The 14,111-nt window shown below is 54.4% G+C and overlaps 5 protein-coding genes across 5 annotated transcripts; 3 read left to right on the forward strand and 2 right to left on the reverse strand.

Annotated features, from left to right (window-relative positions):
- Positions 1-530: 530 nt before the first annotated feature.
- On the forward strand, positions 531-3,106 carry BBK36DRAFT_1135876 (DEAD-domain-containing protein). Its single transcript, XM_024892791.1, has 2 exons — positions 531-685; positions 753-3,106. Exons 1-2 carry the CDS (start codon positions 560-562, stop codon positions 3,099-3,101), a joined length of 2,475 nt encoding a protein of 824 aa, XP_024747973.1. The 5' UTR covers positions 531-559; the 3' UTR covers positions 3,102-3,106.
- Positions 3,107-3,860: 754 nt separating this feature from the next.
- BBK36DRAFT_1176971 (hypothetical protein) lies at positions 3,861-7,059 on the reverse strand (the record flags this gene model as incomplete). The annotated part of the gene is made up of 2 exons (XM_024896038.1): positions 6,650-7,059; positions 3,861-6,550 (listed from the first exon to the last, which is right to left on the reverse strand). The coding sequence occupies exons 1-2, from the start codon at positions 7,053-7,055 to the stop codon at positions 3,861-3,863; spliced, it is 3,096 nt and encodes a 1,031-aa protein (XP_024747974.1). The 5' UTR covers positions 7,056-7,059.
- A 1,974-nt stretch (positions 7,060-9,033) lies between these two features.
- On the forward strand, positions 9,034-10,556 carry BBK36DRAFT_140930 (UDP-glucose 4-epimerase Gal10; the record flags this gene model as incomplete). The annotated part of the gene is made up of 4 exons (XM_024897477.1): positions 9,034-9,073; positions 9,306-9,540; positions 9,627-10,077; positions 10,159-10,556. Exons 1-4 carry the CDS (start codon positions 9,045-9,047, stop codon positions 10,554-10,556), a joined length of 1,113 nt encoding a protein of 370 aa, XP_024747975.1. The 5' UTR covers positions 9,034-9,044.
- A 319-nt stretch (positions 10,557-10,875) lies between these two features.
- Positions 10,876-11,994, reverse strand: BBK36DRAFT_57040 (NAD(P)-binding protein; the record flags this gene model as incomplete). The annotated part of the gene is made up of 2 exons (XM_024898280.1): positions 10,876-11,130; positions 11,248-11,994. The coding sequence occupies 2 exons, from the start codon at positions 11,992-11,994 to the stop codon at positions 10,876-10,878; spliced, it is 1,002 nt and encodes a 333-aa protein (XP_024747976.1).
- Positions 11,995-12,874: 880 nt separating this feature from the next.
- BBK36DRAFT_1122941 (hypothetical protein) lies at positions 12,875-13,471 on the forward strand (the record flags this gene model as incomplete). The annotated part of the gene is made up of 1 exon (XM_024890997.1): positions 12,875-13,471. One exon carries the CDS (start codon positions 12,875-12,877, stop codon positions 13,469-13,471), a length of 597 nt encoding a protein of 198 aa, XP_024747977.1.
- Between the last annotated feature and the right edge of the window lie 640 nt (positions 13,472-14,111).

A 14,111-nucleotide genomic window follows, 5' to 3' on the forward strand; every position in this document is an offset into this window, starting at 1 on the left:
GTCCTGGATGTTATGTATATCACAGGTTGGTAGAGTGTTGAAATAGAAGGGGGAAAAGCACACTACCAACTTCGAATATTTTCAAGCTTATCGTCGTGAATACTTCCATTAGCAAGAACTAGAATTCTTCCGCAAGGGGGCGTTCTGTCTCTTGGTGTAGTCGCTTTTGGAACGTGTCTTCAAATGGCCATGGGTATTTGTCAACATTAACACCATTCTTGCAAGTTGATCCTGTGCATTGATTTGGTGCATTGTTGAATCATAAATGGATGCAGACACGAGTGATTTGAACAGGAGACAGAATTACATAGAGACCCCAAGAGCTGCTCATGATTGAAGCTTTATAAGACATTTCTAGACGTGGAGCTCACAGGTTTCGCCGTCGCCGCCCAACTGCCTACCCTACAATCGTTGGATTATTTCTTATCGATAAGATAACAATGCCCCGATTAAAAAGTTTCCCATGCAATAGCATGCGACGATGCTCGATGAAGCAGAATCCTGACCTCAACCCTCGACAAAATCCACATTCGTTCCAGCGCCTGCGCCCGAAGTCGAGATGCCTGCACGAACTGCTGGGAAGCAGAAGCCGCCGCATAAACCGAACAAGACAGAACTCAAGAAGCAGAAGAGGAAGCGCGAGCATGAGGACTTGCACAAGCTCCAGGAGGCCATTGCCGGGCTGGTGAGTGGAACGGAACGCAAGCTTGTTCATGCTTGTTGACCTGATGGCTAACCATGATTCTTTCTAGGACCCCAAGTCTGGCAAGTTAAAGACGTTTGCCGACTTGTCTTCTGCGATCTCACCCGCGACGGCATCAGGCCTTCATGCGTCCCACTACACGAACATGACCGAGATCCAGGAACAAGCGATCCCGCTGGCATTGCAGGGCAAGGACATCCTCGGCGCGGCGAAGACGGGCAGCGGAAAGACATTGGCTTTCCTGGTACCGGTGCTCGAGAAGCTCTATCGCGAACAATGGACAGAATTCGACGGCCTGGGCGCTCTGATCCTGTCCCCCACTCGAGAGCTGGCGGTGCAAATTTTCGAAGTGCTGCGCAAGATCGGACGACACCACGCCTTTTCAGCAGGTCTGGTGATTGGTGGCAAGAGTCTAAAGGAAGAGGCCGAGCGGCTGATTCGAATGAATATCCTTGTCTGCACGCCGGGACGGATGCTGCAGCACCTGGACCAGACGGCCGGATTCGACGCGAACAACTTGCAGATTCTGGTGTTGGATGAGGCGGACCGAATCATGGACCTGGGATTCCAATCTGCGGTCGATGCGCTGGTTGAGCATCTGCCCAAGACGCGCCAGACGCTCATGTTCAGTGCGACGCAGAGCAAAAAGGTCTCTGATCTCGCCCGACTCAGCCTCAAGGACCCCGAATACGTCTCCGTGCACCAAGACGCCTCAACAGCTACACCCACCACCCTTCAACAACACTACATTGTCACCCCGCTCCCCGAGAAACTCGACACATTATACGGCTTCATCAAGGCGAACGTCAAGAGCAAGATCATCGTCTTCCTCAGCTCCGGCAAGCAAGTCCGGTTCGTCTACGAAAGCTTTCGACATCTCCAGCCCGGTATCCCGCTACTGCATCTGCACGGCCGCCAGAAGCAAGTGGCGCGACTGGAAATCACAAACAGATTCACCGCCGCAAAGACATCGTGTCTGTTTGCGACTGACGTGGTCGCGCGAGGAATCGATTTCCCTGCTGTTGACTGGGTCATTCAGGTCGACTGTCCCGAGGATGCTGATACGTATATTCACCGAGTAGGACGAACAGCCCGATTCCAGAGCAATGGCCGTGCCGTTCTCTTCCTCGATCCCAGCGAAGAAGAGGGAATGATCAAGCGACTAGAACACAAGAAGATCCCCATACAGAAAGTACACGTCAAGGAGAAGAAGAAGAAGAGCATCAAGAACAACCTGCAAGACATGTGCTTCAAGTTCCCCGACTTGAAGTATCTGGGACAGAAGGCGTTCATCAGTTATACAAGATCCATCCACCTGCAGAAGGACAAGGAGGTTTTCAAGTTTGACGCGCACGACTGGGACGCCTACGCAGCGAGCCTCGGCCTGCCCGGAACGCCGCAGATCAAATTCCAAAAGGGCGAAGACATCAAGAGGATAAAGAACGCGCCCCGCCAAGCCATGTCGAGCGACTCAGAATCAGACATGGACCTGGACGGAGAGTACGACAAGAGGAAGAAGGAAAAGAAGAAGCCAGAGGTGCGGACCAAATACGACAAGATGTTTGAGCGAACGAACCAGGACGTCTTGTCAAGCCACTACTCCAAGCTTGTCCTGGACGGAGGCGACGCGGCCAAGGGCGACGACGACGAAGACGACGACTTCCTGGCCGTCAAGAGGCGGCTCAACGACGAGGACCTCGACCAAATCGCCGGCAAGGCGCCCCCCAACAACGCCAAGGTCATACCCCTCGGCGGCAACGACCTCTACGTCGTCGACTCGAAGCGCCGCGAAAAGGCCCTGCAGTCGAAGAAGAAGATGGCGAAATTCCTCGGCAACGGCTCCAAGCTCGTCTTTGACGACGACGGCAACGCGCACGAGGTGTACGAGCTGCAGAACGAGGAAGACTTCAAGCAGCAGGGCCCCGCGGAGGAGCAGCGGCGCAAGTTCCTCGACACGGAGGCGGTCAGGGTCAAGGAGGCGGACTTGGACGACAAGATGCTCGCGAAGCAGCGCAAGCGGGAGAAGAAGGAGAAGAGGAAGGCGAGGGAGGCGGCGGAGCTCGCTGCTGCTACTGCTGCTGGTGGAGGCGATGCGCAGCTTGGTGGCGTGGATGGGGGCGATGGAGGAGAGGATCCGTTGGCGTTGTTGCGTTCCCTGCCTATTGCTGGCGAGGACAACGAGCACGATTCCGATGCGGAGCCGCCGCGCAAGAAGCCCAAGAAGTGGTTCCAGGACGATTCCGACGTGGAGGAGGAGGACGAAGGGGCGAAGAAGAAGGAGAAGAGCAAGGACGGGAAGAAGAAGAAGAAGAAGGGAGGGAAAGTCTTCGAGGTGGATCAGGAGCCGGAGACGCTGGAGGATTTGGAGGCTTTGGCTGCGGGTTTGCTGGATGGTTGAGGGGACCCTGGTTGGAATTTTGGTTGATATTGTTGTTGTTTGTATACATGTATTGCGGAGGTATAATTCAGAGCATGGTGATACTTTGCAGTTTAGAGTTCTCAAGAATTTGTATAAACAGTCACAACGCTGTGGAATATCCAGTCTCGGGCTCAAAACGACATCCCCTTTCTCCACCACGTCTCCCAATGTACGCCGCCAGTATATTGAAACATGATCACATGTCCCGTCCGCAATGTAATGCACTCAGACAACAGCTTCCTACCTATAAGCCATCACAAAGAAAAGACGAGAACAGTCCAACCGACAGACAAAGCAGCACATGCACAAGATACAGCAACCAAACCCCAAGGGGGCCGAATCGGTATTTCCGTTGTTTCTCATTTCAAGATACGTAAAAAGAGAGAAAGAAAAGTCACAATGCCCACCACCTGCTCTTTCCGTGCTGCGTTGAGTATGCGCAAGGGAAAAGCGAAAATAGGGGGGGTATTTCCTTTGTTTCGTCGCGAAGCTCTCATCTGCCCAAATCCGTACACATATCCGAACCTAATCTACGCGTGCGCCTGGCTCTCAAAAAAGAAGAAGACAAGTGAAAGCAATGCTTTCCCAACCAATAAACGAGACCGAGACGATGAAAGGAAAAAGAAAACCATCAAAATTCAAGATGAGATCGTATCAAACCAAACGCTCCTGTGACGCCGCCGAATGCTGAAAGTAGTTCTCGTCTTCTTCTCCCTCTCCCAGTGTTGTTTGGTTCCACTAATTGCCTACTTTATGTCCAAAGAGGCGAATGCGATAGAAACAAGTGTGATTGGGAGCACCGTAATTGCTTACGGCCCGAACAATCACCTGGTCCGTCTCCGCGTTGAGGGCCATCAGTTCGTTGCTGAGACGGTGAACGTGGACGCCGTCGTGGAGTTCCGCGCCCTCGTAGGTGAACTGCGTGACCTTGACAAACTGCGGAGGCAAGTCCGCGGGCGTGTGGTTCCAGTCCGACTCGTCTTCGACCAAGTGAGCAGCGGCAAAGTCCAGCAGACGCTCTCTCACAGCCCTGTCTTCGACCTTGATGTACACCTCGATCTGGCGTGGCCGTGCCCCGGGATTTGTCGTGGCACCGGGCAGAATGTGCTCAATCACGATATGCTGCGGGATGATCGAGTGGGCCATGATGACGCTCAGCTTCGCACCATGCGGGTTGCCGCGTTTGTTGACCTCGCGAGCGGCGCACCAACAGTCGCCATCGTCATGCCACGGGAGAAGAGCCTCGATGGGTGCGTACGGTTGAGCTCCCTTGAGGCCCTTGTCGTTGAGATGTTTGGCGTCGGGCTTGAACGTTGTCGAGGTTTGGGAGGGATCGATGATGGCGCCGGCGCCCACTCCAAAGTAGTTGAGTTGATTCTTGAGCTCCGAATCCCAGTGCGCACGGATCCTGCCCTTGGCCATGGCCTCCAGGTTGAGATCGGCAATGGCGTTGCGCACCATGCTGTCAACCAGCTTGGTAACCTCCGTCCGTGTCATGCTCGAAGAGTCGTCCTTCTTGGCCAGATCGACCGAGTCGCGAATGAGCTGTTCCAGCCTGGGCTGCAGCTCACTGATTTCGGCCATCATCTCCGCTCGATGGTTGGCAAACTCGTTCTTCAGGTACTGGAGGAAGTAGTCCCGAGTCACGATTGTGCTGCCGCTCTTGTTGCTCCCCACGTGCTTTTTAACAAGCTGATCAAGGCGCTTGTCGATGTCCTTGTCCGAGAGAGAACCAGTGATCTTCATCTTGTCCAGTATTGGGCGGAGGGTTTGCTCAACCTTGCGCTGGTTGTCCGTTGCCCAAGCCTCCCACATGTGCGGCAGCTTCTTGGCCAGTCCGTCGTTCGCCTCGTTGATCTTGGAGGCGATTTCTGGACGACCCGCCAGCCAGGCTGCGATGTCTTTCCACTGCTTCTCCGCCGATGGTTCGTAATGTCCGCTTCTGCCCTTGTTCAGCATGGGGAAGCTGCCGTCCTTCTCGATCAGATCCCGAATGGCATGCCAGAAATCTTGTGTGACGACAGGCTTTCCGTCCTTGAGAGTCATGTGCACCATTTTTGGAACGATCGCATTGAGCTTCTCGATTGACGACTCGTGGAGCTTCCCAGCACCTTTCATCAGGCGGAGGTCTCGTAGTACCTGGTTGATCAGATCCTGAAACTCGGCATACTGGTCGCCTCGCAGCTCGTCAAGTCCGGGGAAATCATCCCATGCGCTTCGTGAGGACCAAGGAACGGATGGAATGAAGCGTCCAATCTGAGAGGCAATGTCTCCAAAACCCGGAAAACTTGGCACGGGGACCGAAGGGACGGAAACTGAAGGCGCTTCTTCGAAGCTGGGCAGATTGGCAATGGCAATGCTGGATAAGACGACGGCCAGCAGGACGAAAGAGAAGCCACTGACGGTGTAAACCAAAACCTCACCAATACGCATCAACCGGTCCCGTAAGGAATCCGTGAAAAGGCCGGAGAAGAGGTTGACGACACTCTCCATGGCGGCGCTGAAGAACCAGGAAATAGCCCGCAAATATGTGAGGGGGTTGAACAGCTGTTGCCAGTTGATGGAGTCGTCGGTGAGTGCCGAATCGAGCTCCGAGTCATCGTCAGATTCCGGGTCCGAATATGTGGGAGAGCCGATCTCTCCGTTTTGCCAGTCCCGTTGCCGAAGCTGCCGCCGAGAAGTGCAGGGACAGAGAGACGCGAGAGCACGCCACCAGTTCTCTTGGCGTATTCGACGACCAGGGCCTTCAGTCTCTCGAATGTCGTCTTGCATGGCGTCATCCATCTCGCTGTGATCTGTTGGGAACAGAGGCCCCAGCTGGATGGCGGATTTGCCTGATGTACGCCAGGAGGAAGTAGCTGGAACCGTATGGCCAAGGAGGACATCATCATTCCGAGGGGGTATTGTCCGCTGGCCTGCAAGCCGTGACTGATTTGCTGAGCCCAGAATGGTCGATGAATTGGGGACACGCAGTCTTGCCGTGGACTGATTCTGTTCCGAAAGCCTGCTAGTGCTGGCCCCTTGACTTAACTGGGTGTCAGAATCGGGTGGGCTGACAGGTGCAAGGCTCCTTGCTCCTAGGAGGCTCTTGAAGGCGCCCCAAGCTCTGGTCGGAGCTTCACTGAGTCGGCTCGGCGTACTCTGGTCATGTTGGTCATTGCCAGCCTCGGGTTGGCTTGGTAGAAAGGAAGAAGGCGGGCGGGGTGGTTTCGTCGCTCTGGTCAAAGGAATCTGTTTGACGGCTGGCGGCGGCGTGGGTGACGACCTCAACGAGGCATTACCAAAGTAATCGCCCTCGGCATTGAAACTCCGCAAATCGGAATCATCACTTGGAGTGAGTTCTCCATCCTCATCCTCAGCGTTCTCGTCATCCTCAGATTCCTCGAAGAAAGAATGCTCGAAGGCTGCTCGCGCTGTAAAATTTGCGGCTGTGAGGAATAATCAGCATCATCCGACATGACTAACATTAGGGTGAAAAAAAGAACAAAGCTTTGTCGTGTCAGGCTTCGTCCCCCAAATATACTCACCGTTTGGTTGTGGAGTTGGCTCAGCGTCGGAACCAGATTGTGAAGCGTCGTCGCTCAAGCTGGCTTCTCTCCCCTGGTCATACCTACGAGTGATGGGAGGATTCGGCCGTTGTCCATAACGCCTCAGCTCTTCAGCCTCCTTGGCCTCTTGAATCTCCTGTCTGCGAAGGACGCCATCCATGGCCTCCTGGAGAGTAATTGGCATGCCATTCAAGCTGGGGCGGCGGAGGTTTGAAGGTTCCTCCGCAGCTCCGTATGCATACTGCCGTCTTCCGCTGGGTGCGCCTTTCAAGGGGGGAAGATCGGGCTTCTTGAAATCCTGCACCTGCGTCCGAGTGATGGGCCGCCCAGCAGCGCCGCGCTCTCTTGACCGGAGCCTGCCTCCCCTTCCTCCCCCATTCATCATGGTGAGAAGAGCCAGGCAGTAGGAAGAAAGCGTCGAAAAGTCGTAAGTCGTAGTCGTAGCCTATGAGAAGAGAGTGATGGACGGCGAAAATAATAGTCGAGATCGTTTGAGAATGTGGGATTCGTCAGATATAGGGAGGAGATTGAAGAAAGTCGAGGGTGAGGGCGGATATGTTCTGAAATAGGAGTGTCGCCAGGATCAGATTCACAAAGCGACGACGGCTGTGATCTATAATTGCCGCAGGCTCAAACTCGAGCTCCTTTGGCTACTGGATCCGCGGTTCTTTGTGTGCCAGCCAAGATGGATCCTTACAGGGCGAGCGTTGCGGTCAACAAAGAGCATCTTTGTTACGTTGGGATGAGACGCATGAGCCCAGAAGCAACGGTAGGGAGGCGTAGAGACGTCGCTTTTGTTGGTATCCGAGGCAAGCAATCACCAGCGTCAGAGGTTTCGAGAAGCCGGGGATGAAAGAGAAGACGATGTTTCAGCCTTGCAACGATGTGTTGTGTTTTTTTTTTGTTCCCTGGCTGGTGTCTTTGTGTCTACTTAGTTTGCGCGATGACAGCTTCACTGAGGCGCGAGTAGCGTGACGCGCCGAGGCTTAAGCGGCGCATTTTTGGGTGAAGAATCAGGCACGATTGAGCTGGGTCACGTGCGCGTCAAACGCGCGAAGAGAAGTACCTAGTACCTGTAGCAGGTACTACCTGTTGGTTTTTGACACAGCTTCAGGTTCCACTGCAGTTGGCGCATGAGGCTTTCGTCTTCTTCATGATGCGCACGTTGTGTCTTGTACAGTTGAACACCCAAGTATGGAGCAAGAATAGAATCGCCTGGGGGAGTTTCAGATGCAGCCGCGTTTTTGGAGATTTTGTGCATGCTGCCTTTGTTGGAGCCTGGTACATACAAGTACATCTGCGCACAGTCCTGCAAGGTTTGGCGACGAGTCTCACAGGCACCACAACTTGAAGAACAAAGGATGTAGGGGCTGAAAACGGAGTGAAAGACGTTTGTAGAGTAATGCGGAAGTAGGATCGATGGGTTGATGAAGTTGATGCTCTACCTCGTTGAAGAATCCTCCAAATACCTTACCTTGGATGCAAAGCAGCTGCCCATTTCAAGCAATGCAAGGGCCAGCCAACGGTTGATGATGATGAGCGTCTCATCTTACAGTAATCGCAAGCCTCAGTCGCCATATGGAGCACCCGAAAGCGATCTGCAGCCAGCCGCCCACCGCCCTTTTTAGACCTGCTGATCAGAGATGAATTGCCGGGATGGAGCTGATCACAGAATGAAATTTGAAACAGGCCCTCATAACAAGGAGCAGTTGATCGTACATTGACCATCAAGTCCATCTCTTTCGAGAACACGCACAGCATCGTGCTCTGGCCCGGCTGTACTCAAGCACCAACCCCGCCATGGCAATCTCCCGTGCACTTTGCTGGCCAACCATTCGACAACATAGTCGTCCGCCAACAGCCAACGCAATACGAACCAAATCCCTGCGGATCCCGTATCGTCTCATCCTATGTAGTTGTACCTGATGCTTCTCCAATTTGCCGTGCATCTGAATGAAACATGGCGCTTCACCACAGACTCAGACCCCTCCCCCGGCTGCTGGCGTCATCACCAGCATCGCCGGCATCTGCAGCGGCATCCCGGTGTCCAGCACCCGCGACTGCATCGTCGGCTCTGCCTCGACCGCCTTCATCTCCGTCTCCGGGACGCAGCGCAGCGGCCGGGCCCCAAGATCGTCGCCGGTCCAGCTCGTGCTACCGCCAGCGCCGGCTCTTTTCCAGCCATTGCCAGGGCGATCGCACCCAAACCGTATCCGCACCCCGAACCGCCCAAGCATCAATCGACTTAGTCGCCCCAGCTTGGAGTAGTAGCAATAAATTCCGCTCCCCCCTCCCGCATCCGCCTCGTCTTCTCCCCTCCAACCCAGCGATTCATCTGCATCATCTGCAACTCAGACGACACTCCTCTACCACAATGCCTGTCGGAACTGTTCTCGTCACCGGGTACGGCCTCTCCATTTCCCTCCTCTGACGTGCTCTTCTCTTGGCTCCTCGTCGCTCAGCGCAAGCGGCATTCATGCGCGCATTGCCCCGCGCTGCCCTACCAACGCTTCGCGGGGATGCGCCAGCTTGCGTATGACCCGAGCCAAGACGATCGCAGCTGTTGTTTGTGTGCGCGTGAAACCCTTGGAACGTCTTTGGACTAACGCTCTTGTCTCCTGCTCCCATTTCGCAGTGGCACGGGCTACATCGGCTCCTTCACGACTCTGGCCCTGCTGGATGCCGGCTACGATGTCGTCATTGTCGACAGCCTCTACAACTCGTCCAAGGTGGCGATTGACCGCATCGAGCTGCTCTCCGGCCGCCGCCCCGACTTCTACCAGGTCGACATTACCGACGAGAAGGCGCTCGACCAAGTCTTTGACAAGCACCCTGCCATTGACAGCGTCATCCACTTTGCTGCGCTCAAGGCGAGTCTGCGAACGAGCCCTTGGAGAATCGAGAAAAGCTCAGACGAGGAGAATCGAGACTAACGTCAGCCAACCTCTTGTTCCAGGCCGTTGGAGAGTCGTCCATCATCCCTCTCGAATACTACCGCGTCAACGTCGGCGGCAGCATTGCGCTCCTCCAGTCCATGACGCGCCACAATGTCACCAACATTGTCTTCTCCTCCTCCGCCACCGTCTACGGCGATGCCACCCGATTCCCCAACATGATTCCCATCCCCGAGCACTGCCCCATCGGCCCGACCAACACCTACGGCCGCACCAAGTCCATGATTGAGGACGTCATCACCGACCATGTGACTGCCCAGCGCAACAACCTGCAGAAGGAGGGCAAGCCTTTCGAGCAGTGGAACGGTGCTCTGCTGCGCTACTTCAACCCCTGCGGTGCGCACCCCAGCGGCATCATGGGCGAGGATCCCCAGGGCGTTCCTTTCAACCTCCTGCCACTTCTGGGACAGGTTGCGACTGGCCAGCGCGAGAAGCTCATGGTTTACGGCGACGGTATGTAGCGGATGATGCTCTTCTCTTCTTCTTCTCGTCTGCGCCACAGATGCGGTGTTCTAGATACTGATTTATTTGCAGACTACCCCTCCCGCGACGGAACCGCCATCCGAGATTACATCCACGTCGTGGATCTCGCTCGAGGCCACTTGATGGCCCTCAACTACCTCCGCTCCAACCAGCCCGGCGTCAAGGCCTGGAACCTGGGCTCTGGCCGAGGCAGCACAGTCTTTGAGATCATCAAGGCTTTCAGCGACGTTGTCGGCCGACCCCTCAAGTACGAGGTTGTTCCCCGGAGAGCGGGCGATGTCTTGGACCTGACTGCCAACCCTACGCTTGCCAACAAGGAGCTGAACTGGAAGACGGAATTTACCATGGAGCAGGCTTGCGCGGATCTCTGGCGGTGGGTCAAGAACAATCCTCAGGGATACCGACAGGAGCCGCCGGCGGAGCTGTTGGCCGCTGTCAAGAAGGCGTAAGGGTTTAAGCTTGGAAAAAGGGGTTTGGAAGAGCAAGGGAAGAAACAGAGCAAAACAAAGCAATGACTTGGATGAGATGCTTCAATTAGAGACGAGGACCTGGTTTGGGTATATCTCGCCATGAGGCGACATGTCACACATTGGATACTGTTAGACAATGGATCCTTTTGTTATACCTTCCTATGAAACACAAGCAAAAGCATCAAAGACACAAGTCTGATTCATAGAATTAAACAGTATAAACTCTAGCTTTCTCGCTACTTGTTTGTATGTGCATCTCTTCATCTACATCTCTATATCAGTTCTTCGCTCAACACGCCTAGTCAATCTTGAGCAACAGCTTGCCCGTCGTCTTCCTGCTTTCCAGGTCAATGTGCGCCTGAGCAGCGTCCTTGAGAGAGTAAATCTTGTGGATCTTGACCTCGACCTTCTTGGAGAGGACAAGGTCGAAGAGCTCAGACGTGTACCTCTCAAGGTCTGCTCTTTCAGCGACGTAGCCATTGACAATGGGCCTCATGAGGCGGATGTTTTTGGGGCCCAGCTGCAGGATGTTGACAGGGGACACGGGTCCCGACTGAAATGAAGGATGCATTGGTCAGCTCGAGATTCCTTTCATTCTTCCTTTCATTCTTCCTCTTCCCCTTCTTCTTCTTGTATGATTCAGAAACGAATTGCGTGAAAAAAGACTTACCGCGTTGCCAAAGGAAATGAGATGGCCCTTGAGCGCAAGCATCTGCAGATCCGCATCAAACGTCGCCTTGCCGACGCCGTCAAAAATAACATCAATCCCGTGGCCCCCCGTAATCTCCTTGACCCTGGCCACGATGTCATCGTTTGAGTTGACCAGGTAGTCGGCGCCGTACTTCTTGGCCAGCGCAAGCTTCTCGTCCGTGCTCGCCGTGGCGACAATCTTGGCCCCGACGCTGCGCAGCATCTGCACCAGCAGCGTGCCCACGCCTCCCGCGGCGGCATGCACCAGCGTCCACTGGCCGGGCTTGACCTCGCCGGCCTCGCGGATGAAGGTCCACGCCGTGAGGCCCTGCAGGAAGATGGCCGCGGCCTCCTCGTCGGACAGGCCCTCGGGGACGAGGACGACCTTGTCGGCGTCCACGGCGGTGTACTCGGCGTACGTCGCGGACGGGGCGCCGGCCATGTAGGCCACGCGGGCGCCGGGCGCGAACTTGCCGGCCACGGAGTCGTGGGCCGCGACGACCTCGCCCGAGGCCTCGCGGCCCATGGTCAGGGGGAAGGAGGGCGCCGGGTAGAGGCCGGTGCGGAAGTAGGTGTCGATGTAGTTGACGCCGGCGAAGTGGTTCTTGACCAGGACCTGGCCGGTGGTGGGGACGGGCACGGGGACCTCGTTGAGCTCGAGGACTTCGGGGCCGCCGTTTTTGGCGATCTGGACGGCCTTCATTGTTGCTGGGATGGAGGATGCCATATTTTTTTTTGCTGAATGTGTAATGTATGGGGAAGTGTGAACTTTGTTGGGTGGTGGGTGATTGATGCTTCGAATGCTTGAGGTGAGTCTGACGATGGTGGTGTAAGTGCGAGCCGAGTTTTGTAAGCTTGAGGTAAGGAGGGGCAGAGGGGCAGATGAGGAGGGGCAGCACCGAGGTTATCGCTTCTAGAAACGCTTCGATTGTCTGGAGGGGAGACAACCAACAGGCAGTATATGATTGCAGTTGGCAAAAGAACTTGCGGGTTTAACGCTCAGAGCTTGAGTCGATATCAACACGCAGTGAACATTAGTAATTGGATGCCCATCTTTTCCCCCACGGCTTGAAGTGGACGGATCGTCTATATCCACTCTTGAAGGGAGGGCTTTCGAGATTGCGCCATTCAGCCTATATGTACTGACATCTTACATTGACCTGATAGATGTGTATGCCATCGTTGATACAAGACAGGAGTTGATATAACAGAACTGTATCTACTAGCCTAACCCAGATAAACTAACATCCAGTAGTAAATTCAGGGGAAAGGAAATCGATTGACTAGAGGCCTTTAGATCTATCTAGGGCCATAGTAGAACAGCCTTCAACGTCATGCGTCCCCGAGAATGCACTTACAGTGGCTTTAGACAAGGTAGGCAAGTCGAAGTGAATTAAAGTCTTGTGGCTTTGAATTGTCTGTCAAACTCAATTGCCGACCTCCTACCTACCTATATAATGGTCCTCCCACCAGGACGACGCGAGACAGAACGACCCCCAGTTCATCGTCCACACCGTCGATAGCCACGAACCTCGCCTCCCTCCAGCATAAAAAAAAGGCATCGCACATTCGAACCCCTTCCCGAGCAAAACTCCTTCGACTTCACAATGTCGGGTCCTCCTAGCGCCGAAGAGCAACATCTCTACTACTATGGCCTCCCCTCCCTTCCCAAGCTCATCGCACGCTCAAGCTCAAGCACCCAAACCTGGACAAATCCGCAAAAGCCCGGATGGTCCGCATGGACAGGCACTTGTAACATGTATCGGAAGATGCTACAGCCTGCTGGAAAGCACCCTCTGCTCCAGCAACTCTGGAATGACGCGACTTCTTCTCTCAGGGTCCAAATCATAGACGCAGTCAGCGACATGGATTGGCATGCCGTTGATATCCTGCGGGTCGGGTTTCTTCATACGGAGTCACTTCCCCCTATCACGCTTATGGTGGCTGTTACACCAGACACTTTACCCTGGAGCAAAGGACATGCTATTGCGCTGCAATGCAGAGCTATTCTAGAACAGCATGCTATCCACGATATACACTGCGAAATACGCGAATCTGTCGTACCCTTGAGAGACTTGATACAGGTCGACCAACCTACATTCGAGAAGCAACTGGAGAGATGTAAAAGAAACACCGCATATTATGCCACGAAAGCTGACAGTTACTCTAAGCGCGGTCAAGTGGACGTGGCTGCTGCCTATTGAGTCAAAGAACAGCGCCGAGGCTCTTGCAAGAGCCATGGAGCCTTTCAAAGCTGCTTCGTCAAGAGTGATAGGCCAGCTTCTTCATTCGCCTCAGTCATCATGTGCGAATACTGGCGCTGAGTGGCTTAGAGATTGGGCGTTGGTTGAATTGCTGTCTATTAGTCATTAGGCTCTGCTGGACTCTATTAAGAATACCTAGGTAGGGTACTCATACCAGAGTATAGATTCTGGCATCTTGTTCAAAGAGGCGAATCTGGATGGAAAGGGCTTGCAAATCATCCAAGTCACCCGCCTCTAATTGCCGGCTGTCTGGAGCTACTCGAAGAAGTTGTTCCTTATAGAGAGCTTCTGAATCCCTCTGAATACTCTGATGAGCTGGCGATGTGTGTAGCAAAGCATGGCGCCTCGAGTGATTTGACCATGGGCCTTGGCAATACCCTCAAGTCAGTCATTCGCACCACGGAAAGAAAGATTATAAGTGAAGAATGGGCAATCACCTCGGTGCTCAGGTCGAAAGACCAGCTTCCCTCTTTCTCGGAACCTGGTGATTCTGGGTCGTGCATCTGGGATATGAAAGGACGCCCTGCCGGTATCCTAATGGCAGGCAATGGCAGTGGTCTGGACGACATGCACGACGTCA

The sequence above is a fragment of the Trichoderma citrinoviride genome (assembly GCF_003025115.1).
Source record: "Trichoderma citrinoviride strain TUCIM 6016 unplaced genomic scaffold BBK36scaffold_10, whole genome shotgun sequence".
NCBI lineage: Eukaryota > Fungi > Ascomycota > Sordariomycetes > Hypocreales > Hypocreaceae > Trichoderma > Trichoderma citrinoviride.

Bases quoted from the DNA above. Each gene is read 5' to 3' on its own strand.
- BBK36DRAFT_1135876 (XM_024892791.1), top strand. From the start codon at position 560: ATGCCTGCACGAACTGCTGGGAAGCAGAAGCCGCCGCATAAACCGAAC. The intron at 686-752 runs GTGAGTGGAACG...GATTCTTTCTAG, and splicing joins AGGAGGCCATTGCCGGGCTG to GACCCCAAGTCTGGCAAGTT.